This window comes from Ascaphus truei, chromosome 23 (genome assembly GCF_040206685.1).
Source record: "Ascaphus truei isolate aAscTru1 chromosome 23, aAscTru1.hap1, whole genome shotgun sequence".
NCBI lineage: Eukaryota > Metazoa > Chordata > Amphibia > Anura > Ascaphidae > Ascaphus > Ascaphus truei.
This window is the reverse complement of record NC_134505.1, coordinates 7515257-7541172: the sequence shown is the minus strand read 5'-3', so window position 1 is coordinate 7541172 and position 25916 is coordinate 7515257. Positions and strand designations below refer to the sequence as shown.

Genomic DNA, 25916 nt, shown 5'->3' with positions numbered 1-25916 from the left:
CTGGGGCTGAACACTATCCAGATTTGATCGGGTTCCTGAGGGTGGTAGGCCCCAGATGATTGGAGGTATCCATTCTTCATCTTTCTTCATTAGAGGTGCTGGCTTTGCGTGGCCGGTAAGGAATATCTTCTGGATGAAGTCCACAAAGTTGGTTTTGGTCTCTGGTTCCCTTTGTAGGTCGCAGAGGTGCGTAGTGAACCTAGAGATGACATGTTCTCCATTGTTTGGGAAGCGCCTTCTTGGTAAACGGAATGGTAGCGGTTTCACCCAACTGCCTAGTCCGTCTTTGGAGAGCTCCTTGGTTGTTAACCTCTGGAATCCTCAATCTTCCCTCGATGGTGTTTGCTTGTCGTTGTCCCTTGTTGTCTGGAACGCTGTGCACCGTAGGTCATCGATGCTTTTCTCTTGCACGAGAACATCTCCACGTAATTTGGTGAGACGCTTTTGTGTCTCTTTGTTGACTGCCCTCAGGAGGTTGTTCTCTCCCTGGACATGACGAAGAACAGTCTCTTTTGTCCTTGTAAATCCTTTTGGGAAATGTCTCTGCAACTGTCTCCTCTTACGTGTGTGAACGAACAGTCCTTTTGACACTGTGGCTTCACCTGTAGGGCGCAGTCTTTTGCGATTACGCCAGCCGTGACAGCTGGCTGCTTTATCGCTGGATACTCTGAAGAGAGGAACGACTGTACGTCCTAGCCGTGCCATTGCTCGCGAGAGGATCGTCCGATTGTTTACTGCCTTTTGGACGATCCCTTTGTCGGTCACCTTTGGGAGGTTACTTTCTTCCTTCAGTGGAGTCGACTCGTCATCCTTGGTTATCTGAACCGCTAAGCATCCTAGGCCATTGTCCCATCCCCCCGATGTGAGGATGTTTTTGTTGACCTCAGGGCTATGACCTTGTCTTTTCTCTTCACTAGGCCCTTCGGTCACTTTGAGATGGCCAAGACATGGTTCAGAGAGAGATGTGTGTCCACATTCTGTCACCACCGTTCTGCGGGCATCAACGTAGTCTTGCCCGTACTCTTTGTTGGTGCACGCGGTGCCCACTTTCACCCATCCTAGGTCAAGTCTTTGGGCGTATGTCGCGTTGTGGGGTCCGTTATGCTGTTTACGGACTTTATGTACCCTCATGATGTCCCTACCGAGCAGCAGCAGGATCTTGGCGCCTTGTTCTACCGGCCGGATGTGGTTGGCTATTCCTTTGAGGTGGGGGTAATGGAGTGCCACGTCTGGTGTGGGAATCTCGTCCCTGTTTGTGGCCATGTGGTTGCACTCGATGAGTGTGGGAAGGGGCATGTTCACTTTGCCGTCTATTGAGCATATGGTGTAGCCATTCACTCTTCTCCCTGTGGTCTCCATTCGCCCTGCGCACGTTCTGAGAGTGTAAGGAGAAGCACCGTCTTGTATGTTAAACATGTCGAAGAACTCTGACCTGACCAGCGATCGGTTGCTCTGGTCGTCGAGGATTGCGTACATCCGAATAGCCTTCTCAGGTTGTCCCTGGGGGTGTACTGCGATAAGGCATATTTTGGAGCAGGATGTTTTGTCACCTTCTTTTTCGCAAACCTCAGTGCGCTGAGATGTGATGGATGTTGACTCTCCTTCTTCTTTCTCCCCGCCATGCTCCGCTACGGAGGATGGGTTCTTGAGTTGGTGGAGTGTCAGCGCCTGTGGGTGTAACGCTGTCACGTGCTTGTCACTTTCGCACACTGTGCATTTGATCTCTTCTTTACAGTCCCTGGCTAGGTGAGTCGTGGAACCGCAGCACTTGAAGCAAACTCCGAATTCTCCAAGTAACCTCTTGCGTTCCTCTAGGGACTTCATCCTGAACACAAAGCACTTGTTGAGTGGGTGTGGTTTCTTGTGTATGGGACATTCCCTGTTTGGGTCCCTTGGTTCCTTGTCTCCGGCGACCGACTGATCGGGAGTAGTTTGGGTCGTGGGAGGCACGTCCGTCCTGCGGGCCGAGATGGATGTTTGGGTGTTCCCATATCTCGTCGCTGATCTCTCGTTCCTCAGGCTGCTTGCACTGTATGTGGTTTGCGCACCTAAGATGAAACTGGGGTCGTTCCTTGTCCTGGCTGCTTCGCGAATGAAGCTCAAGAAAACTGAGAATGGGGGGTAGACGACTTGTTTCTCCCTTTTGTATTTGGAGCCTTGTGAAATCCATTTTTCTTGGAGGTTGAAGGGTAGCTTCTCCAGGATGGGTCTCACTCCACGAGCTGAATCTAGGACGTTGAGACCTATTAAGGAATGGTCTTTCCTTGCGAACTCCAGTTCTTGCAGCAGGTCCCCAAGATCTCGTAACTTCGAGTAGTCTTTACTCGTGATCTTGGGGAAGCTCTCGATTCTTTTGAAGAGTGAATCCTCGACTGCTTCGGGGCTGCCGTAGGACTCTTCTAGCCTTTCCCACACTAGGTCAAGACCTACTTGGGGTTGGTTCGCGTTTGCTGCCCGCAGTCTATTCGCGTACTCTCTGGAATTGTTCCCCAGGAACTTGACTAACAGGTTGAGCTCTTCCCTTGCTGAGAAGTCCAAGCTGTTGATTGCGTCTTTGAACGTGAACTTCCACGTCCGGTAGTTCTCAGGGCGGTCGTCGAAGCTGGTGAGCCCTGCGTGCACCAGGTCACGCCGGATCATGTACTTGGCTATGTCTGTCAGGCCTGAGGCATCGGCGTGTCTGTCCCGTTCTGAGGTAGTTGCTGGGAGGGTCCGTGCGGTCGTCTCTTCCTTGGCGTGGACGCGTGATGGCTGCTGGCCGGTGTGAGGGGCTGTGTTTTCCCGTGTGGGTGTACCTGGATTGCGAGCCTGTTGTGGTGCACCCGTGTGCGTGCTGGCGTGTGGATCACTATTGCGGCTGTGGCTATCCCAGGCAGCATGTACCATTGAAGGAACAGCATCTTCTCCTCGTGGACCTAGCAAGTCTTCGGTGTCTGTAGAGTCGCTCCCTCCGTGTTGAGATGGTGCGCTGGTGTTTACACTGAAGAGGCTCCTTACGTAGTCTTCAGTGCGTCGGGCCGGATCCTCTGAGGCAATCCGTCTGTACGGTTGCTCCCCGCCGTCCTGTTGCGCGGCTGCTTCTAGGACTTCAGCTTGGGCTATAGCGGCGGCGGCTTCCTTATCTTGATTAAGCGCCTCTAGTTCCGCATCTAATTCGGCCTTTCTAATCGCAGCAGCGGCGGCGGCATTGGCAGCAGCGACAGTAGCAGCGGCGACCTGCGCCTCCTCTTCTATGCGCGCTTTTTCTGCCCTTACGGCTGCCTCTTTCCGACCATATTCGGCCCTGGCACGTGCGGCCTCTGCGGTGGCTCGCGCCTTGGTAGCGCTTGCGCTAGCGCTGGACGCGTTAAATCGCGCTGATCTTGCTGACCTTGAAGAATGCCTGGATGTGCTTGAGCGCTGCGATGCGGTTTCCAGCAAAAGGTCTTTCCTCTTAGTCTCGGCTTCCGTGATAGAGGTTCGCACGCGGCTGTCACATGTCAAGTCAATTTTGTGCTGTAAGTCCCTTTCATGCAGGCTTTCGCCGGTATTAGCCCTGGCCAGGTAAGTGACGTATGCCTCTGACAGCTCTTGGTAGCATAAGTGGTCTATCTTTAATTGAGTTATTGCCTGCTCGAGCTGTTGTACGGAATTGCCAGCGGCGGCGACATTGCGTACCCCAAGTGCGGTTGTTTCCCAGGCCAACTCTAATTTAGCGCTTCAATGTCATTCTCGTATTTTTCGCGGGCCTTTTGTGTCAGTGTGACTGTCCGTTTGGGCCTTGCGCCTGCCTGCGCCTGTTGCAGTTGCGCAGCGGTCTCTGTGTCTGAGTGATCGCTTTCCTGCGTGATGTCTGGTGAGGCTCTGAGTTCTGCCATGCTGTAGGTGTGTGTAGGCCTTTTGCCAGTGCGTGTGGCGTGCGATCTTTTACCTTGTCAGCGATGGGCGTCTGTCTCAGATGATGCCGAGCGGTGTCCTGCAGCGTGCAGCGTAGGGGTAGCTGTACTCACAGGTGTCCGGTGGCTCTGACCCGTGTCCTGGCGGGTGTCCGGTAGCGTGGCCCTTGATGGCGCTAGCCGTGGGGACGTGCGCAGGGGTATGTGAGATGGTGGCTCCTCACTATGGGGCTGTGCAGAGGGTGAACTCAGACAGAGAAAGGCAGTTAGGTTTTGTGTAAGAAGCACTGTTTGTTGCAAAGCTGCTGTGCAGTGTAGGCTGCTGCTTGTCTGTTAAGGCTGCAGGCTGTGTGCAGTTTGAGCTACTTGGTGCTTCCTTTGTCTGCAGACTGCTCTGTTTTATTATGGAGTCTGGAGTAGCAGCTCCTGTAAGTGTCTGTAAGGCACACGATATCTTTTCACTATTCTGGAAGCCAGGGGGTCACGTGTAAGATGACTTAGCTCAGATATAGTGTCAACTCGCCCTCTTTTCCAAGCACGACAAGGTCTGTTTCTTTTCTTACTTTATTTGGAGAAAGCAGGGGAAAAAACAGTCTCTTGTGTAGAGGTGTAGGTCTAAATATCTCTGTGTGCGCTCAGTAGTAACGGGAGGTGAAAAGATAATCCTGCAGTACCATTACAGGGGTTACAGCAAGGTACTCACTCGTCCAGTGGTGTGGTAGAAAGGAAATGGCAATGTATGCTGGGTAGTAAGGTAGTCTGGGGACAGACCATCTGTGGGCAGAGCAGAGGGGGAGAAAGCAGACTAGCTCATTTGAGAGAAAGGCTGGGGCTGCTATGGCAACTCACAGGAGTGTCAGGGGGAGCTACAACATGTAGCAATAATGTTGCATTTCTAATACAGCAAGCTGCTGGGAGAGGGGAAATGGCACTGTATTATCACACAAGCGCTGGGTTTGTGTGCAGAGCCAAACACATACAGCTGGCACTAAGAAGCTGGCAAGCAGGGCTGCAAGGAAAGGGGGGGGGGGTGAAACAGAAGTGCAGACAGGGGTATTCCTGTTCCATGACACTATAGCTTAATGTCGCCGACACGCTGGTGTAGGATACGGTTATAGGGTCGGGACGTGACGCAACGTTTAGGTGTCACCTAATGAACGTCTCTTTAATTCCCGGCTGTAATAAAAATGGCGGCGGATATGATGTACTTTAATCAGTCTGGTTCTTTAGGGGTTAATGCGGCCACAGTTTTTCTTAAAAACACACGATATTGGGTTTATGACGGGTCGAGACTCCTCCTGTGTCTGTGACGATCTACAAAGTGGGCGGAATTGGGGGGCTGTCACTGATGGCCAACTAAAATTGACGCACATATATATACACTAGCTGATATACCCGGCGTTTCTCGGGGTGTGCTGCTCACACGATGTCCCTCCCTCCTGTCCCCAGTCCCCGTGGCTGGCTGCCCGGGCAGGAGGCGGTAGGGGGGGGGGTTGTTCCTTCCACTCCCCCCACCCATTCCTCCCCAGAGATATAATAACGCGCAGAGAGATATAATAACGCGCAGAGAGATATAATAACGCGCAGAGAGATATAACGCGCAGAGAGATATAATAACGCGGAGAGAGATATAATAACGCGCAGAGAGATATAATAACGCGCAGAGAGATATAATAACGCGCAGAGAGATGTAATAACACGCAGAGATATATAATAACACGCAGAGATATATAATAACACGCAGAGATATATAATAACACGCAGAGAGATATAATAACACGCAGAGAGATATAATAACACGCAGAGAGATATAATAACATGCAGAGATATAATAACACGCAGAGATATAATAACACGCAGAGATATAATAACACGCAGAGATATATAATAACACGCAGAGAGATGTAATAACACGCAGAGAGATGTAATAACACGCAGAGAGATGTAATAACACGCAGAGAGATATAATAACGCGCAGAGATATAATAACGCGCAGAGAGATATAATAACACGCAGAGATATATAATAACACGCAGAGAGATATAATAACGCGCAGAGATATAATAACACGCAGAGATATAATAACGCGCAGAGATATAATAACACGCAGAGATATGATAACACGCAGAAATATAATAACACGCAGAGAGATATAATAACACGCAGAGATATATAATAACACGCAGAGATATAATAACACGCAGAGAGATATAATAACACGCAGAGATATAATAACACGCAGAGATATATAATAACGCGCAGCGAGATATAATAACACGCAGAGATATAATAACGCGCAGAGATATAATAACGCGCAGAGATATAATAACGCGCAGAGATATAATAACGCGCAGAGAGATATAATAACGCGCAGAGAGATATAATAACGCGCAGAGAGATATAATAACGCGCAGAGAGATATAATAACGCGCAGAGAGATATAATAACGCGCAGAGAGATATAATAACGCGCAGAGATATAATAACACACAGAGATATAATAACACGCAGAGAGATATAATAACGCGCAGAGAGATATAATAACGCGCAGAGAGATATAATAACACACAGAGATATAATAACACGCAGAGAGATATAATAACGCGCAGAGAGATATAATAACGCGCAGAGAGATATAATAACGCGCAGAGAGATATAATAACGCGCAGAGAGATATAATAACACGCAGAGAGATATAATAACACGCAGAGAGATATAATAACACGCAGAGAGATATAATAACACGCAGAGATATAATAACACGCAGAGATATAATAACACGCAGAGATATAATAACGCGCAGAGAGATATAATAACGCGCAGAGAGATATAATAACGCGCAGAGAGATATAATAACGCGCAGAGAGATATAATAACGCGCAGAGAGATATAATAACGCGCAGAGCGATATAATAACACGCAGAGATATAATAACACGCAGAGAGATATAATAACACGCAGAGAGATATAATAACGCGCAGAGCGATATAATAACACGCAGAGATATAATAACACGCAGAGATATAATAACACGCAGAGAGATATAATAACACGCAGAGAGATATAATAACGCGCAGAGAGATATAATAACGCGCAGAGAGATATAATAACGCGCAGAGAGATATTATAACACGCAGAGAGATATTATAACACGCAGAGAGATATAATAACACGCAGAGAGATATAATAACACGCAGAGAGATATAATAACACGCAGAGAGATATAATAACACGCAGAGATATATAATAACACACAGAGATATATAATAAGCCCCCTTTCTCACCTTCATCTGCCTTAGTTTGTCTTATTATTCTATATAAACATTATAATAGATAATATAACACAATATTTACATAATAACACAATATTTACATTAATACAATACAACACAATGTTTACAGTAATACAAAATAACAATATAAAACAATATATACAGTACATAATAAGTAACAAGGTAACCATGTCTCTCCCCTGCCCTCTCACCTCTCCCCCTCCATTTCCCCTCAGCCCCCTTCTCTCTTCTCCTCCCCTCTCTCTCCTCCCTCTTCTATTTTCTCCTCCTCTCTCCTCCCTTCTTCCCCCTTCTGCTCTCACCTCCTCCCCCCTCACTCCTTCCTTCTCACCTCTCTCCTGCACCCTTCTCTCTTTTCTCCCTCTTCCCTCCCTTCTCCCCTCCCCTCCTTCCTCCTCCCTCATGCCTCTCTTCTCACCTCTCCTTTCTCCTCTCCCCTCCCTCAATCCTCCCTTCTCACCTCTCCCCTCCCTCACTCCTCCCTTCTCACCTCTCCCCTCCCTCACTCCTCCCTTCACACCTCTCTTCTCCTCTCCCCTCCCGTCTTACCTCCCTCACTCCTCCCTTCACACCTCTCTTCTCCTCTCCCCTCCTCTCTTTCCTCCCTCACTCCTCCCTTCTCACCTCTCCTTTCTCCTCCTCCGCCCTCCCTCTCCTCACCTCTCCCCTATCTCTCCTCCCTTCTCCCCTCCCTCGCCCCTCCCTTCTCCCCTCCCTCGCCCCTCCCTTCTCACCTCTCCTTTCTCCTCCTCTGCCCTCCCTCTCCTCACCTCTCCCCTATCTCTCCTCCCTTCTCCCCTCCCTCGCCCCTCCCTTCTCACCTCTCCTTTCTCCTCCTCTGCCCTCCCTCTCCTCACCTCTCCCCTATCTCTCCTCCCTTCTCCCCTCCCTCGCCCCTCCCTCGCCCCTCCCTTCTCACCTCTCCCCTCCCTCTGTCCTCCCTTCTCACCTCCTCTCCCCTACCCCTCCTCTCTTTCCTCCTCCCTCACTCCCCTCCTCCTCCCTTCTCATCTCTCTCTCTCCTGCACTCTTCTCTCTTTTCTCTCTCTCTCCTCCCTCTCCTCCCTTCTCACCTCTCCCCTCCCTCACTCATCCCTTCTCACCTCTCTCATCCCTCTCTCCTCCCTTCTTACCTCTCTACTCTCTTTTCCCCTCCTCTCTCCTCCCTCACTCCTCCCTTCTCACCTCTCTCCTCCCTCACTCCTCCCTCACTCCTCCCTTCTCACCTCTCTCCTCCCTTCTCACCTCTCTCCTCCCTCTCTTCTCCCTTCTCCCCTCTCTCCTCCCCTCTCACCTCTATTCCCTCCTCCCTCTCTCCTCCCTTCTTACCTCTCTACTCTCTTTTCCCCTCCTCCCTCACTCCTCCCTTCTTACCTCCTCTCTCCTCCCTGTCTCCTCCCTTCTCACCTCTCTCCTCCCCCCTTCCCACCTCTATTCCCTCCTCCCTCTCTCTCCTCCCTTCTTACCTCTCTACTCTCTTTTCCCCTCCTCTCTCCTCCCTCACTCCTCCCTTCTGACCTCCTCTCTCCTCCCTGTCTCCTCCCTTCTCACCTCTCTCCTCCCCCCTCCCCACCTCTATTCCCTCCTCGCTCTCTCTCCTCCCTTCTTACCTCTCTACTCTCTTTTCCCCTCCTCTCTCCTCCCTCACTCCTCCCTTCTCACCTCTCCCCCCCCCCCCTCCCTCCTCTCTCTCACCTCTCCCACACTCTCTCTCTTCCTGGTCTCTCTATGGATTTTCAGGAGTTCCCTGAGACACTCACACAGGGGAGAGAGATCCCTGGGAAGAGACAGCTCCTGCCCAGGACCCTGAGAGACATCACACCAGAAAGAGACCGCTCCATGCTCAGGATCCCAAGAGACTACAACCCACCACGAGAGACATCTCACCCTGCACTCTGAGACAGCTCCTGAAAGAGACATCCCCTCAAAGGGACATCATACCCTGCACTCTGAGACACCTCCTGAAAGAGACATCCCCTCAAAGGGACATCATACCCTGCACTCTGAGACAGCTCCTGAAAGAGACATCCCCTCAAAGGGACATCATACCCTGCACTCTGAGACAGCTCCTGAAAGAGATATCCCCTCAAAGAGACATCACACCCTTAAGCATCTCATGAAAGAGACATCTCACCCTGCACTCTGAAGCATCTCTGGAAAGAGACATCTCACCTTGCACTTTGAGAGACATCTCCTGAAAGAGACATCCCAAGGGACCTGCAGGCAGGGGGGGGTGGGGGGTGACACCAAGAGACACACCTGGGGAATGACAGAGACAGCCTGGAACTGGGGAGAGAGCAAGAGTCAGCCTGTGTGTGTCAGAGAGACACCCTGTGTGTTTGTGTGCGAGAGAGACACCCTGTGTGTGTGACAACCTGAGACAGCCAGTGTGTGACAGATACACCCTGTGTGTGTGACAGACTGAGACTGTGTATGTGACAGCTTCTGTGAGTGTCCTGTCCCTGCAGGCGGGGGGCATTGATTGTGTAGTTTGTGTTGGTTGTGTAGCTGTGTGTTGGTTGTGAAGTTTGTGGGGGTTGTGTAGTTTGTGTTGGTTGTGTAGCTGTGTGTTGGTTGTGTAGTTTGTGTTGGTTGCGTAGCTGTGTGTTGGTTGTGTAGTTTGTGGTGGTTGTGTAGTTTGTGTTGGTTGTGAAGTTTGTGGTGGTTGTGTAGTTTGTGTAGTTTGTGGTGGTTGTGTAGCGGTGTGGGGGTCTCGCAGTACCAGACATGGCGGAGCAGGAGGGTCTGCAGTTTGGGAAGGCGGATTTTGTGCTGATGGACTCTGTCACTTTGCCGGAATTCATGGACAACCTGAAACTCAGGTAAGTGCCCAACCCTGGCGTACCTACCTGTACCGGGACTGTACCCCTTAACCCTGTTATACCTACCTGTGCCGGGACTGTACCCCTTAACCCTGTCATACCTACCTGTACCAGGACTGTACCCCTTAACCCCGTCATTGCCATTAGTACACTTTGCCCCTATGAGAGACTGACCCCTTAACCAGGTCACTGCCATTAGTACACTTTGCCCCTAGGAGGGACTGACCCCTTAACCATGTCACTGCCATTAGTACACTTTGCCCCTAGGAGGGACTGACCCCTTAACCATGTCACTGCCATTTGTACACTTTGCCCCTAGGAGAGACTGACCCCTTAACCCTGTCACTGCCATTAGTACACTTTGTCCCTAGGAGAGACTGACCCCTTAACCATGTCACTGCCATTAGTACACTTTGTCCCTAGGAGGGACTGACCCCTTAACCATGTCACTGCCATTAGTACACTTTGTCCCTAGGAGAGACTGACCCCTTAACCATGTCACTGCCATTAGTACACTTTGCCCCTAGGAGAGACTGACCCCTTAACCCTGTCACTGCCATTAGTACACTTTGTCCCTAGGAGAGACTGACCCCTTAACCATGTCACTGCCATTAGTACACTTTGCCCCTAGGAGGGACTGACCCCTTAACCATGTCACTGCCATTAGTACACTTTGCCCCTAGGAGAGACTGACCCCTTAACCATGTCACAGCCATTAGTACACTTTGTCCCTAGGAGGGACTGACCCCTTAACCATGTCACTGCCATTAGTACACTTTGTCCCTAGGAGAGACTGACCCCTTAACCATGTCACTGCCATTAGTACACTGTGCCCCTAGGAGAGACTGACCCCTTAACCATGTCACTGCCATTAGTACACTTTGCCCCTAGGAGAGAGTGACCCCTTAACCCTGTCACTGCCATTAGTACACTTTGCCCCTAGGAGAGACTGACCCCTTAACCATGTCACTGCCATTAGTACACTTTGCCCCTAGGAGGGACTGACCCCTTAACCATGTCACTGCCATTAGTACACTTTGCCCCTAGGAGAGACTGAGCCCTTAACCATGTCACTGCCATTAGTACACTTTGCCCCTAGGAGAGACTGACCCCATAACCATGTCACTGCCATTAGTACACTTTGCCCCTAGGAGGGACTGACCCCTTAACCCTGTCACTGCCATTAGTACACTTTGCCCCTAGGAGAGACTGACCCCTTAACCATGTCACTGCCATTAGTACACTTTGCCCCTAGGAGGGACTGACCCCTTAACCATGTCACTGCCATTAGTACACTTTGCCCCTAGGAGGGACTGACCCCTTAACCATGTCACTGCCATTAGTACACTTTGCCCCTAGGAGGGACTGACCCCTTAACCCTGTCACTGCCATTAGTACACTTTGCCCCTAGGAGGGACTGACCCCTTAACCCTGCCACTGCCATTATTACACTTTGCCCCTAGGAGGGACTGACCCCTTAACCATGTCACTGCCATTAGTACACTTTGCTCTCCCCTTTCTCTGCTCTCCCCTCTCTCTTCTCCATCTCTGCTCTCTCCCCATCTCTGCTCTCCCCCCTTCCTTCTCTGCTCCCCCCTTCCTTCTCTGCTCCCCCCTTCCTTCTCTGCGCTCTCCCCCTTCCTTCTCTGCGCTCTCCCCCTTCCTTCTCTGCGCTCTCCCCCTTCCTTCTCTGCGCTCTCCCCCTTCCTTCTCTGCGCTCTCCCCCTTCCTTCTCTGCGCTCTCCCCCTTCCTTCTCTGCGCCCCCCCTTCCTTCTCTGCTCTCCCCTCACATCTCTGCTATCCTCCCACCCCCTATTCCTGCACTCCCGCCTCCCCTTCTCTGCACTCCCGCCTCCCCTTCTCTGCTCTCCCTCCCCCCTTCTCTGCTCTCCCTCCCCCCTTCTCTGCTCTCCCTCCCCCCCTTCTCTGCTCCCCCTTCTCTGCTCCCCCTTCTCTGCTCCCCCTTCTCGGCTCCCCCTTCTCCCCTTCTCTGCTCCCCCTTCTCTGCTCCCCCTCCCCCCTTCTCTGCTCCCCCTTCTCTGCTCCCCCTCCCCCCCTTCTCTGCTCCCCCTTCTCTGCTCCCCCTTCTCTGCTCCCCCTTCTCTGCTCCCCCTCCCCCCTTCTCTGCTCCCCCTCCCCCCTTCTCTGCTCCCCCTCCCCCCTTCTCTGCTCCCCCTCCCCCTTCTCTGCTCCTCCTACTCTGCTACCCCTCCCCTTCTCTGCTCCCCCTTCTCTGCTCCCCCTTCTCTGCTCCCCCTTCTCTGCCCCCCCTTCTCTGCTCTCCCCCCCCCCCTTCTCTGCTCTCCCTCCCCCCTTCTCTGCTCTCCCTCCCCCCCTTCTCTGCTCTCCCTCCCCCCTTATCTGCTCTCCCCCCCCCTTCTCTGCTCTCCCTCCCCCCCTTCTCTGCTCTCCCTCCCCCCCTTCTCTGCTCTCCCTCCCCCCCTTCTCTGCTCTCCCTCCCCCCCTTCTCTGCTCTCCCCCCCCTTCTCTGCTCTCCCTCCCCCCTTCTCTGCTCTCCCTCCCCCCCCTTCTCTGCTCTCCCTCCCCCCCCTTCTCTGCTCTCCCTCCCCCCCCTTCTCTGCTCTCCCTCCCCCCCCTTCTCTGCTCTCCCCCCCCTTCTCTGCTCTCCCTCCCCCCCTTCTCTGCTCTCCCTCCCCCCCCACCTTCTCTGCTCTCCCTCCCCCCCCTTCTCTGCTCTCCCTCCCCCTTCTCTGCTCTCCCTCCCCCCCCCCTTCTCTGCTCTCCCTCCCCCCCCCTTCTCTGCTCTCCCTCCCCCCCCCCTTCTCTGCTCCCCCCTCTCCTGGCTTCTGCTGAAAGCACAGGCGCAGGCGGCGGTGTTTTGCGTGTGATTCACGTCTGCGAGGTGCAGACGGTGGAGAGCCCCGGCAGGAAGTGACAGATCCTCAAACAAACCCCCTTTTGTCACCGCAATATATGGTCTTATATTATTTATTGATGGATGACCCCATAGGAGCAAAGTGTACTCATGGTATTGGCATGTACAGAGATTGCCAAACCTCACAGGTCTCCTGTTCACGTGTACAGATCGTCCCAAACCTCACAAGTCTCTTCTTCACATGTACAGAGCTTTTCCAAACCTCACATGTCTCTTCTTCACATGTACAGAGCTTCCTAAACCTCACAGGTCTCTTCTTCACATGTACAGAGCTTTTCCAAACCTCAAAGGTCTCTTCTTCACATGTACAGAGCTTTTCCAAACCTCAAAGGTCTCTTCTTCACATGTACAGAGCTTCCTAAACCTCACAGGTCTCTTTTTCACATGTACAGCGCTTTCCCAAACCTCACAGGTCTCTTCTTCACATGTACAGGTCATTCCAAACCTCACAGGTCTCTTCTTCACATGTACAGAGCTTTCCCAAACCTCACAGGTCTCTTCTTCACATGGACAGAGCTTTCCCAAACCTCACAGGTCTCTTCTTCACGTGTACAGAGCTTTCCAACTCTCACAGGTCTCTTCTTCACATGGACAGAGCTTTCCCAAACCTCGCAGGTCTCTTTTTCACATGTACAGATCGTTTTAAACCTCACAGGTCTCTTCTTCACGTGTACAGAGTTTTCCAAACCTCACAGGTCTCTTCCTCACGTGTACAGATTGTCCCAAACCTCACAGGTCTCTTCTTCACTTGTAGACTTTTTGATTTTTAACATACGGGAATCTTTTTTTTCATGTATATCAGTCAGTTTGTAAATCTTAAGAAAAAAAAAAAAAGGATATTGGGGGTTTTGACCCAAAACCGCCCTTTTCCGCCCCATTGTGTTGGTTCAGCGTGTGCATACGTGCGCTTTAATGAACATGTAACATTGTTAGAACGGGCAAATCGCATGGAGGTGAAATAGAAGCCGTGTCAGATATGAACATGTATGGGATCTGTATATTGCATGACAGTGTTGCCAGGTGGCTTCCCCGAAAATACTGGACACACACACCTCGCCGCTCCATGCTGTTTCCTCCTCTCCTTCGCCCCACCCTCCGGCTCCTGACACCTGCTCCTGATTGGCTGCTGTTGGATAAAGCAGCAAATCAGGATGGAGGAAGCTGCCCAGCCCCCTAGCAGCAGCCCTGCTTTCTCCCTGCTCGGGGGGGAAATCCTGTGGCCCCCCCAAGCCGGTCAGATCACTATGTCCGGAGAGGTAATACCGATATATACATACATGCCTAGAGAGGTAATACCGGTATACACATACACACCCAGAGAGGTAATACCGGTATACACGTACACGCCCAGAGAGGTAATACCGGTATACACGTACACACCCAGAGAGGTAATACCGGTATACACGTACACGCCCAGAGAGGTAATACCGGTATACACGTACACGCCCAGAGAGGTAATACCGGTATACACGTACACGCCCAGAGAGGTAATACCGGTATACACATACACGCCCAGAGAGGTAATACCGGTATACACATACACGCCCAGAGAGGTAATACCGGTATACACGTACACGCCCAGAGAGGTAATACCGGTATACACGTACACGCCCAGAGAGGTAATACCGGTATACACGTACACGCCCAGAGAGGTAATACCGGTATACACATACACGTCCAGACAGGTAATACCGGTGTACACATACACGTCCAGACAGGTAATACCGGTGTACACATACACGTCCAGACAGGTAATACCGGTGTACACATACACGTCCAGACAGGTAATACCGGTATAGACATACACGCCCAGAGAGGTAATACCGGTATACACATACACGCCCAGAGAGGTAATACCGGTATACACATACACGCCCAGAGAGGTAATACCGGTATACACACACACGCCCAGAGAGGTAATACCGGTATACACTGTGACAGAAACCAGGGGTTGGTAATAAACTCCATATACAGGGCTCCCAGGATACTGAACAGTTTCTGTCCTGTCTAAGCTGAACAGGGCAGCCTCGTGGTACAGGCACTCCATTCCACAGTTTGTCTGCTGCCTGTTTTCTGTCACCTGTCATGCTGATTAGAGTTCAGGTATATAAGACCTGTTTCCTGTTTCCTCTGGGCCCCGCCCAAGAGCCTGGAAGGCTGCTGAACTGCAGAGGGGTGAGAAAGCCTCTTTCCCAAATCGCTTCATTCATTCTGTTAGTTTGTCTAAAGACTGCAAAGGTACTTATTTTGTTGGTGGAAGTGGACAAGCCACTTCCAACTCTGAGTCAGGGACATCTAAGTTTAAGTTATCGCTCAGACGAGCAGCTTTTTGTTTGGCTTTGTTTTCTGTTTAAACTGTGGCAGTCTCAGTGCCTGGGACTGAATAAACCAGGCATAGCCTGTTTAAAGGAACTGTACGTGACGTCTCATCATTTAACCTAACCCTAAAAGACCGTGTTCTATCAGTCCCCGGACAGACGGCGGAGCCCCGGAGTAAGCCGTTTGTCACAACACATACACGCAAAGAGAGGTAATACCGGTGTACACATACACCCCCAGAGAGGTAATACCGGTATACACATACACGCCCAGAGAGGTAATACCGGTATACACATACACGCCCAGAGAGGTAATACCGGTATAACACATACACGCCAGAGAGGTAATACCGGTATACACATACACGCCCAGAGAGGTAATACCGGTATACACATACACGCCCAGAGAGGTAATACCGGTATACACATACACGCCCAGAGAGGTAACACCGGTATACACATACACGCCCAGAGAGGTAACACCGGTATACACATACACGCCCAGAGAGGTAATACCGGTGTACACATACACGCCCAGAGAGGTAATATCGGTGTACACACACACACGCCCAGAGAGGTAATACCGGTATACACATACACGCCCAGAGAGGTAATACGGTATACACATACACACCCAGAGAGGTAATACCGGTATACACATACACGCCCAGAGAGGTAATACCGGTATACACATACACGCCCAGAGAGGTAATACCGGTATACACATACACGCCCAGAGAGGTAACACCGGTATACACATACACGCCCAGAGAGGTAATACCGGTATACACATACACGCCCAGAGAGGTAATACCGGTATAAACATACATGTCCAGTATTAACTCTCATTTTTTTTTACTGGACAGAGCGTCCAAATACAGGACAGTCCAGTTCAATACTGGACACCTGGTAACCCTACTGCCAGTGTGCTTGAGGAATGACTGCTAGAGGGTAGGACCGTTGGCATATGAGTTAATACCCGAGGGTTGAATATATCCTTATTAATTCAGCATATACCATTGACCTGTGTTGATATCCGACATTTGTCTCATGTTGGCTAAAAAAACACTTTCTTTCCGGGTTTAACATATTAAGAACATGGAAACACAGGCAGGTGTATACTCTACTCCAACAGAAAACACTCTGTTGCACGTTGCCCAAGTAGAACATAAAGTGATAAATCAATGAAAACACGTATCACTGTAATTAGAGTAATTAAAACGTATTTGGTGGGATTGGGGGGGGGGGGAGGGGAGTATATATGTATGTCTTTATTTATATAGCGCCATTAGTGTACATGGCGCTTCACACGTGACATAATCATATAAATAAGAAATAATACGAATAACACGTAGTGGGAATGAGCGCTTCAGACATAAAAGTGGCACGTAGGGAAAGGAGTCGCTGCCCCGAAGAGCTCACACTCTAATTGTAAACACAAATCGCTTCGGGCTCAAAAATCAACGAGGAGCCAGAAGAGACATAAATCACCTAAATAGGGGTGTATACGCTCATCACCTAAATAGGGGTGTATACGTTCATCCCCTAAATAGGGGTGTATACGTTCCCAACCCAGTGAGGGACTGAGCAGGCTTACAAAGCGGTGGTTATGGCAGTGACTAACAGGAAGTGGACCTCGGGCAGCCCTGGAAACCTCTCCCTTTTATAACCAGGGCTTAGCCAAAGGAATCCAAAAGGTAGCCAAAGGAATCCAAAAGGTAGCCAAAGGAATCCAAAAGGTAGCCAAAGGAATATAAATGTAGACAAAGAAATCCAAAAGGTAGCCAAATGAATATAAAGGTAGCCAAAGGAATCCAAAAGGTAGCCAAAGGAATCCAAAAGGTACTCAAAGGAATATATAGGTAGCCAAAGAAATCCAAAAGGTAGCCAAAGGAATATAAACGTAGCCAAAGGAATATGAAGGTAGCCAACGGAATCTAAAAGGTAGCCAAAGGAATATAAAGGTAGCCGGGATAAAGCTACAACAGCAATATATAAACGTAACGCTATATCAGTTTAAATGGTTTGCTACAGAGTAGGGACAAAGTTGCCGGCGTGTAGAAGCAGCGTATACCTGTAGCTATCAGACCCTGCGCGCAGGGTCGGCCTTAGGGCAAGGCGGCTGCCTTAGGCCCCACGCCTTCGGAGGCCCCCCGCGCTTCCTCCTCCTGTTGGCGCCGGGATTCAACTTTCACCCGACCGAAGGGGGGTGCTGGAGGAGGAATCGCGGGGGGGGCCCCCGCGGTCTGGCATCGAGATGGTGGGCGGGGGGGGGGGGGGGGGGAGGGTTCTCTCGTCACCCTTTTCCGGAGCGGGCCGCCTCCTGTAGCGTGGCAAAGTGTGTGATGGCGCGTTGCCATGGCAATGTGATGTCACGTGACGCTGCGACGACCCGTTTGCCATGACAACGTGACATCACATGACGCCATGTCGATGCGGTTGCCATGTCAACGTGATGTCGCATGACGCTGCATTACGCTGCAGGAGGAGGGCAGCTCGTCAAGGTAAGGTCCCACTGCCCATTTTTTTTCCAAGTAGGGGCCCCCGCTGCCAGCGTGCCGCCTTGCGCCCTCGCAAAGCTTAAGGCCGGGCCCTGCGATCCAGTAACAGTGATTAATAAGCTCCGGGTGAGAGCAGGAGGCCGATCAGTCGGAGCATTACGTAACCCCACGGGGGGTGGTCCTGGTCTCTAGCCATAGTTATATATCAATTATGTTTGTCATATTAGTATCCCACAGACACGCCACACGCGTATCCCACAGACACCCCCCATGTATCCCACAGACACCCCCCGTGTATCCCACAGACACCCCCCGTGTATCCCACAGACACCCCCCGTGTATCCCACAGACACCCCCCCGTGTATCCACAGACACCCCCCGTGTATCCCACAGACACCCTCCCCGCGTGTATCCACAGACTCCCCCCATGTATCCCACAGACCCCCCCCCGTGTATCCCACAGACACCCCCCCAGTGTATCCCACAGACACCCCCCCATGTATCCCACAGACACCCCCCCGTGTATCCCACAGACACCCCCCGTGTATCCCACAGACACCCCCCGTGTATCCCACAGACACCCCCCCGTGTATCCCACAGACACCCCCCCGTGTATCCCACAGACACCCCCCCGTGTATCCCACAGACACCCCCCCGTGTATCCCACAGACACCCCCCCGTGTATCCCACAGACACCCCCCCCGTGTATCCCACAGACACCCCCCGTGTATCCCACAGACACCCCCCGTGTATCCCACAGACACCCCCCCATGTATCCCACAGACACCCCCCGTGTATCCCACAGACACCCCCCCGTGTATCCCACAGACACCCCCCGTGTATCCCACAGACCCCCCGTGTATCCACAGACACCCCCGTGTATCCCACAGACACCCCCCCGTGTATCCCACAGACACCCCCCCCGTGTATCCCACAGACACCCCCCCTGTATCCCACAGACACCCCCCCCGTGTATCCCACAGACACCCCCCCGTGTATCCCACAGACACCCCCCCCGTGTATCCCACAGACACCCCCCCGTGTATCCCACAGACACCCCCCCGTGTATCCCACAGACACCCCCCCCCGTGTATCCCACAGACACCCCCCCGTGTATCCACAGACACCCCGTGATCCACAGCACCCCCGTGTATCCCACAGACACCCCCCCGTGTATCCCACAGACACCCCCCCCGTGTATCCCACAGACACCCCCCGTGTATCCCACAGACACCCCCCCGTGTATCCCACAGACACCCCCCCCGTGTATCCCACAGACACCCCCCCGTGTATCCCACAGACCCCCCCCGTGTATCCCACAGACACCCCCCGTGTATCCACAGACACCCCCCCGTGTATCCACAGACACCCCCCCCGTGTATCCCACAGACACCCCCCCGTGTATCCACAGACACCCCGTATCCCAGCCCCCCGTGTATCCCACAGACACCCCCCCGTGTATCCCACAGACACCCCCCCGTGTATCCCACAGACACCCCCCCGGTATCCCACAGACACCCCCCCGTGTATCCCACAGACACCCCCCGTGTATCCCACAGACACCCCCCCCGTGTATCCCACAGACACCCCCCCGTGTATCCCACAGACACCCCCCCGTGTATCCCACAGACACCCCCCCCGTGTATCCCACAGACACCCCCCCGTGTATCCCACAGACACCCCCCCCCGTGTATCCCACAGACACCCCCCCCCGTGTATCCCACAGACACCCCCCGCGTATCCACAGACACCCCCCCGTGTATCCCACAGACACCCCCCCGTGTATCCCACAGACACCCCCCCGTGTATCCACAGACACCCCCCCCGTGTATCCACAGACACCCCCCCGTGTATCCCACAGACACCCCCCCCGTGTATCCCACAGACACCCCCCCCGTGTATCCCACAGACACCCCCCCGTGTATCCACAGACACCCCCCCGTGTATCCCACAGGACACCCCCCGGTCCCCAGACACCCCCCGTGTATCCCACAGACACCCCCCCCGTGTATCCCACAGACACCCCCCCCGTGTATCCCACAGACACCCCCCCGTGTATCCCACAGACACCCCCCCGTGTATCCCACAGACACCCCCCCGTGTATCCCCAGACACCCCCCGTGTATCCCACAGACACCCCCCCGTGTATCCCACAGACACCCCCCCGTGTATCCCACAGACACCCCCCGTGTATCCCACAGACCCCCCCGTGTATCCACAGACAACCCCCCGTGTATCCCACAGACACCCCCCCCGTGTATCCCACAGACCCCCCCGTGTATCCCACAGACACCCCCCCGTGTATCCCACAGACACCCCCCCGTGTATCCCACAGACACCCCCCCGTGTATCCCACAGACACCCCCCCGTGTATCCCACAGACACCCCCCGTGTATCCCACAGACACCCCCCCGTGTATCCCACAGACACCCCCCCCGTGTATCCCACAGACACCCCCCGTGTATCCCACAGACACCCCCCCCGTGTATCCCACAGACACCCCCCCGTGTATCCCACAGACACCCCCCCCGTGTATCCCACAGACACCCCCCCGTGTATCCCACAGACACCCCCCCGTGTATCCCACAGACACGCCCCCCGTGTATCCCACAGACACCCCCCCGTGTATCCCACAGACACCCCCCGTGTATCCCACAGACACCCCCCCGTGTATCCCACAGACACCCCCCGTGTATCCCACAGACACCCCCCCGTGTATCCCACAGACACCCCCCCGTGTATCCCACAGACACCCCCCCCGTGTATCCCACAGACACCGCCCCCCGTGTATCCCACAGACACCCCCCCCGTGTATCCCACAGACACGCCCCCCGTGTATCCCACAGACACCCCCCCCCGTGTATCCCACAGACACCCCCCCCCGTGTATCCCACAGACACCCCCCCGTGTATCCCACAGACACCCCCCCCGTGTATCCCACAGACACCCCCCCCGTGTATCCCACAGACACCCCCCCGTGTATCCCACAGACACCCCCCCCCGTGTATCCCACAGACACCCCCCCCCGTGTATCCCACAGACACCCCCCCGTGTATCCCACAGACACCCCCCCCCCGTGTATCCCACAGACACCCCCCCCCCGTGTATCCCACAGACACCCCCCCGTGTATCCCACAGACACCCCCCCCGTGTATCCCACAGACACCCCCCCCGTGTATCCCACAGACACCCCCCCGTGTATCCCACAGACACCCCCCCCCGTGTATCCCACAGACACCCCCCCCGTGTATCCCACAGACACCCCCCGTGTATCCCACAGACACCCCCCCCCGTGTATCCCACAGACACCCCCCCCGTGTATCCCACAGACACCCCCCCCGTGTATCCCACAGACACCCCCCCCGTGTATCCCACAGACCACCCCCCCCGTGTATCCCACAGACACCCCCCCCGTGTATCCCGACACGACCACGCCCCCCCCGTGTATCCCACAGACACCCCCCCGTGTATCCCACAGACACCCCCCCGTGTATCCCACAGACACCCCCCCCGTGTATCCCACAGACACCCCCCCGTGTATCCACAGACACCCCCCGTGTATCCCACAGACACCCCCCCCGTGTATCCCACAGACACCCCCCCGTGTATCCCACAGACACCCCCCCCGTGTATCCCACAGACACCCCCCCGTGTATCCCACAGACACCCCCCCCGTGTATCCCACAGACACCCCCCCGTGTATCCCACAGACACCTCCCCCCGTGTATCCCACAGACACCCCCCCCGTGTATCCCACAGACACCCCCCCCGTGTATCCCACAGACACCCCCCCCGTGTATCCCACAGACACCCCCCCGTGTATCCCACAGACACGCCCCCCCGTGTATCCCACAGACACCCCCCCCGTGTATCCCACAGACACCCCCCCGTGTATCCCACAGACACCCCCCCGTGTATCCCACAGACACCCCCCCCGTGTATCCCACAGACACCCCCCCCGTGTATCCCACAGACACCCCCCCGTGTATCCCACAGACACCCCCCCGTGTATCCCACAGACACCCCCCCGTGTATCCCACAGACACCCCCCCGTGTATCCCACAGACACCCCCCGTGTATCCCACAGACACCCCCCGTGTATCCCACAGACACCCCCCCCGTGTATCCCACAGACACCCCCCCTGTGTATCCCACAGACACCCCCCCGTGTATCCCACAGACACCCCCCCGTGTATCCCACAGACACCCCCCCGTGTATCCCACAGACACCCCCCCCGTGTATCCACACGACACCCCCCGTGTATCCCACAGACACCCCCCCCCGTGTATCCCACAGACACCCCCCGTGTATCCACAGACACCCCCCCGTGTATCCCACAGACACCCCCCCCCCGTGTATCCCACAGACACCCCCCCCCCGTGTATCCCACAGACACCCCCCCGTGTATCCCACAGACACCCCCCCCGTGTATCCCACAGACACCCCCCCGTGTATCCCAAGACACCCCCCCGTGTATCCACAGACACCCCCCCGTGTATCCCACAGACACCCCCGTGTATCCACAGACACCCCGTGTATCCCACAGACACCCCCCCGTGTATCCCACAGACACGCCCCCGTGTATCCCACAGACACCCCCCCCGTGTATCCCACAGACACCCCCCCGTGTATCCCACAGACACCCCCCCCGTGTATCCCACAGACACCCCCCCCGTGTATCCCACAGACACCCCCCCCGTGTATCCCACAGACACCCCCCCCGTGTATCCCACAGACACCCCCCCGTGTATCCCACAGACACCCCCCCGTGTATCCCACAGACACCCCCCCGTGTATCCCACAGACACCCCCCCGTGTATCCCACAGACACCCCCCGTGTATCCCACAGACACCCCCCGTGTATCCCACAGACACCCCCCCCCGTGTATCCCACAGACACCCCCCCCGTGTATCCCACAGACACCCCCCCGTGTATCCCACAGACACCCCCCCGTGTATCCCACAGACACCCCCCCGTGTATCCCACAGACACCCCCCCCCGTGTATCCCACAGACACCCCCCCCGTGTATCCCACAGACACCCCCCCGTGTATCCCACAGACACCCCCCCCGTGTATCCCACAGACACCCCCCCGTGTATCCCACAGACACCCCCCCCCGTGTATCCCACAGACACCCCCCCGTGTATCCCACAGACACCCCCCCCGTGTATCCCACAGACACCCCCCCCGTGTATCCCACAGACACCCCCCCCCGTGTATCCCACAGACACCCCCCCGTGTATCCCACAGACACCCCCCCGTGTATCCCACAGACACCCCCGTGTATCCACGACACCCCCCCGTGTATCCCACAGACACCCCCCCCGTGTATCCCACAGACACCCCCCCGTGTATCCCACAGACACCCCCCCCCGTGTATCCCACAGACACCCCCCCGTGTATCCACAGACACCCCCCCGTGTATCCCACAGACACCCCCCCCGTGTATCCCACAGACACCCCCCCCCGTGTATCCCACAGACACCCCCCGTGTATCCCACAGACACCCCCCGTGTATCCCACAGACACCCCCCCCGTGTATCCCACAGACACCCCCCCGTGTATCCCACAGACACCCCCCCGTGTATCCCACAGACACCCCCCCCGTGTATCCACAGACACCCCCCCCGTGTATCCCACAGACACCCCCCCGTGTATCCCACAGACACCCCCCCCGTGTATCCCACAGACACCCCAGTGTATCCCCAGACACCCCCCCCGTGTATCCCACAGACACCCCCCCCGTGTATCCCACAGACACCCCCCCGTGTATCCCACAGACACCCCCCCCCGTGTATCCCACAGACACCCCCCCCGTGTATCCCACAGACACCCCCCCCGTGTATCCCACAGACACCCCCCCCGTGTATCCCACAGACACCCCCCCCGTGTATCCACAGACACCCCCCCGTGTATCCCACAGACACCCCCCCGTGTATCCCACAGACACCCCCCCCCGTGTATCCCACAGACACCCCCCCCGTGTATCCCACAGACACCCCCCCCGTGTATCCCACAGACACCCCCCCCCGTGTATCCCACAGACACCCCCCCCGTGTATCCCACAGACACCCCCGTATCCACAGACACCCCCCCGTGTATCCCACAGACACCCCCCCCGTGTATCCCACAGACACCCCCCCCGTGTATCCCACAGACACCCCCCCGTGTATCCCACAGACACCCCCCCGTGTATCCCACAGACACCCCCCCCGTGTATCCCACAGACACCCCCCGTGTATCCCACAGACACCCCCCCGTGTATCCCACAGACACCCCCCCGTGTATCCCACAGACACCCCCCGTGTATCCCACAGACACCCCCCCCGTGTATCCCACAGACACCCCCCCCCGTGTATCCCACAGACACCCCCCGTGTATCCCACAGACACCCCCCCGTGTATCCCACAGACACCCCCCCCGTGTATCCCACAGACACCCCCCCCGTGTATCCCACAGACACCCCCCCCGTGTATCCCACAGACACCCCCCCCGTGTATCCCACAGACCCCCGGACCCACACCCCCCGTGTATCCCACAGACACCCCCCCCGTGTATCCCACAGACACCCCCCGTGTATCCCACAGACCCCCCCGTGTATCCCACAGACACCCCCCCGTGTATCCCACAGACACCCCCCGTGTATCCCACAGACACCCCCGTGTATCCCACAGACACCCCCCGTGTATCCCACAGACACCCCCCCCGTGTATCCCACAGACACCCCCCCCGTGTATCCCACAGACACCCCCCGTGTATCCCACAGACCCCCCCCCGTGTATCCCACAGACACCCCCCCCCCGTGTATCCCACAGACACCCCCCCGTGTATCCCACAGACACCCCCCCCGTGTATCCCACAGACACCCCCCCGTGTATCCCACAGACACCCCCCCCGTGTATCCCACAGACACCCCCCCCGTGTATCCCACAGACACCCCCCCCGTGTATCCCACAGACACCCCCCCCGTGTATCCCACAGACACCCCCCCCCGTGTATCCCACAGACACCCCCCCGTGTATCCCACAGACACCCCCCCCGTGTATCCCACAGACACCCCCCCCGTGTATCCCACAGACACCCCCCCCGTGTATCCCACAGACACCCCCCCCGTGTATCCACAGACCCCCCCGTGTATCCCACAGACACCCCCCGTGTATCCCACAGACACCCCCCCCGTGTATCCCACAGACACCCCCCCCGTGTATCCCACAGACACCCCCCCGTGTATCCCACAGACACCCCCCCCGTGTATCCCACAGACACCCCCCCCGTGTATCCCACAGACAACCCCCCCCCGTGTATCCCACAGACACCCCCCCCGTGTATCCCACAGACACCCCCCCGTGTATCCCACAGACACCCCCCCGTGTATCCACAGACACCCCCCCGTGTATCCCACAGACACCCCCCGTGTATCCCACAGACACCCCCCCGTGTATCCCACAGACACCCCCCCCGTGTATCCCACAGACACCCCCCCCGTGTATCCCACAGACACCCCCCCGTGTATCCCACAGACACCCCCCCGTGTATCCCACAGACACCCCCCCCGTGTATCCCACAGACACCCCCCCCCGTGTATCCCACAGACACCCCCCCCCGTGTATCCCACAGACACCCCCCCCGTGTATCCCACAGACACCTCCCCGTGTATCCCACAGACACCCCCCGTGTATCCCACAGACCCGTGTATCCACAGACACCCCGCCCCGTGTATCCCACAGACACCCCCCCCGTGTATCCCACAGACACCCCCCCCGTGTATCCCACAGACAACCCCCCCGTGTATCCCACAGACACCCCCCCCGTGTATCCCACAGACACCCCCCCCCGTGTATCCCACAGACACCCCCCCCCGTGTATCCACAGACACCCCCCCCGTGTATCCCACAGACACCCCCCCGTGTATCCCACAGACACCCCCCCGTGTATCCCACAGACACCCCCCCCGTGTATCCACAGACACCCCCCCGTGTATCCCACAGACACCCCCCCCGTGTATCCCACAGACACCCCCCCGTGTATCCCACAGACACCCCCCCCGTGTATCCCACAGACACCCCCCCGTGTATCCCACAGACACCACCCCGTGTATCCCACAGACACCCGCCCCGTGTATCCCACAGACACCCCCCCCGTGTATCCCACAGACACCCCCCCCGTGTATCCACACCCAGACACCCCCCCCGTGTATCCCACAGACAC

At 55.5% G+C, this 25916-nt stretch overlaps 2 protein-coding genes across 2 annotated transcripts in view; both read left to right on the top strand.

Annotated features, from left to right (window-relative positions):
• Window positions 1–7891: 7891 nt before the first annotated feature.
• Window positions 7892–9068, top strand: LOC142473229 (uncharacterized; the record flags this gene model as incomplete). Its single annotated transcript, XM_075580429.1, has 3 exons — window positions 7892–8240; window positions 8271–8352; window positions 8394–9068. Coding segments are annotated over 3 exons (1104 nt in total), but the record flags the coding sequence as incomplete, so codon positions are not given.
• A 23-nt stretch (window positions 9069–9091) lies between these two features.
• MYO1D (myosin ID) overlaps window positions 9092–25916 on the top strand; it is a 122128-nt gene continuing 105303 nt past the window's right edge. The window contains exons 1-2 of the mRNA XM_075580396.1: window positions 9092–9795; window positions 9841–9989. Coding sequence (XP_075436511.1) covers window positions 9895–9989 — 95 coding nt within the window. The 5' untranslated portion in view covers window positions 9092–9795; window positions 9841–9894. The remainder of the gene's footprint in view (window positions 9796–9840; window positions 9990–25916) is intronic.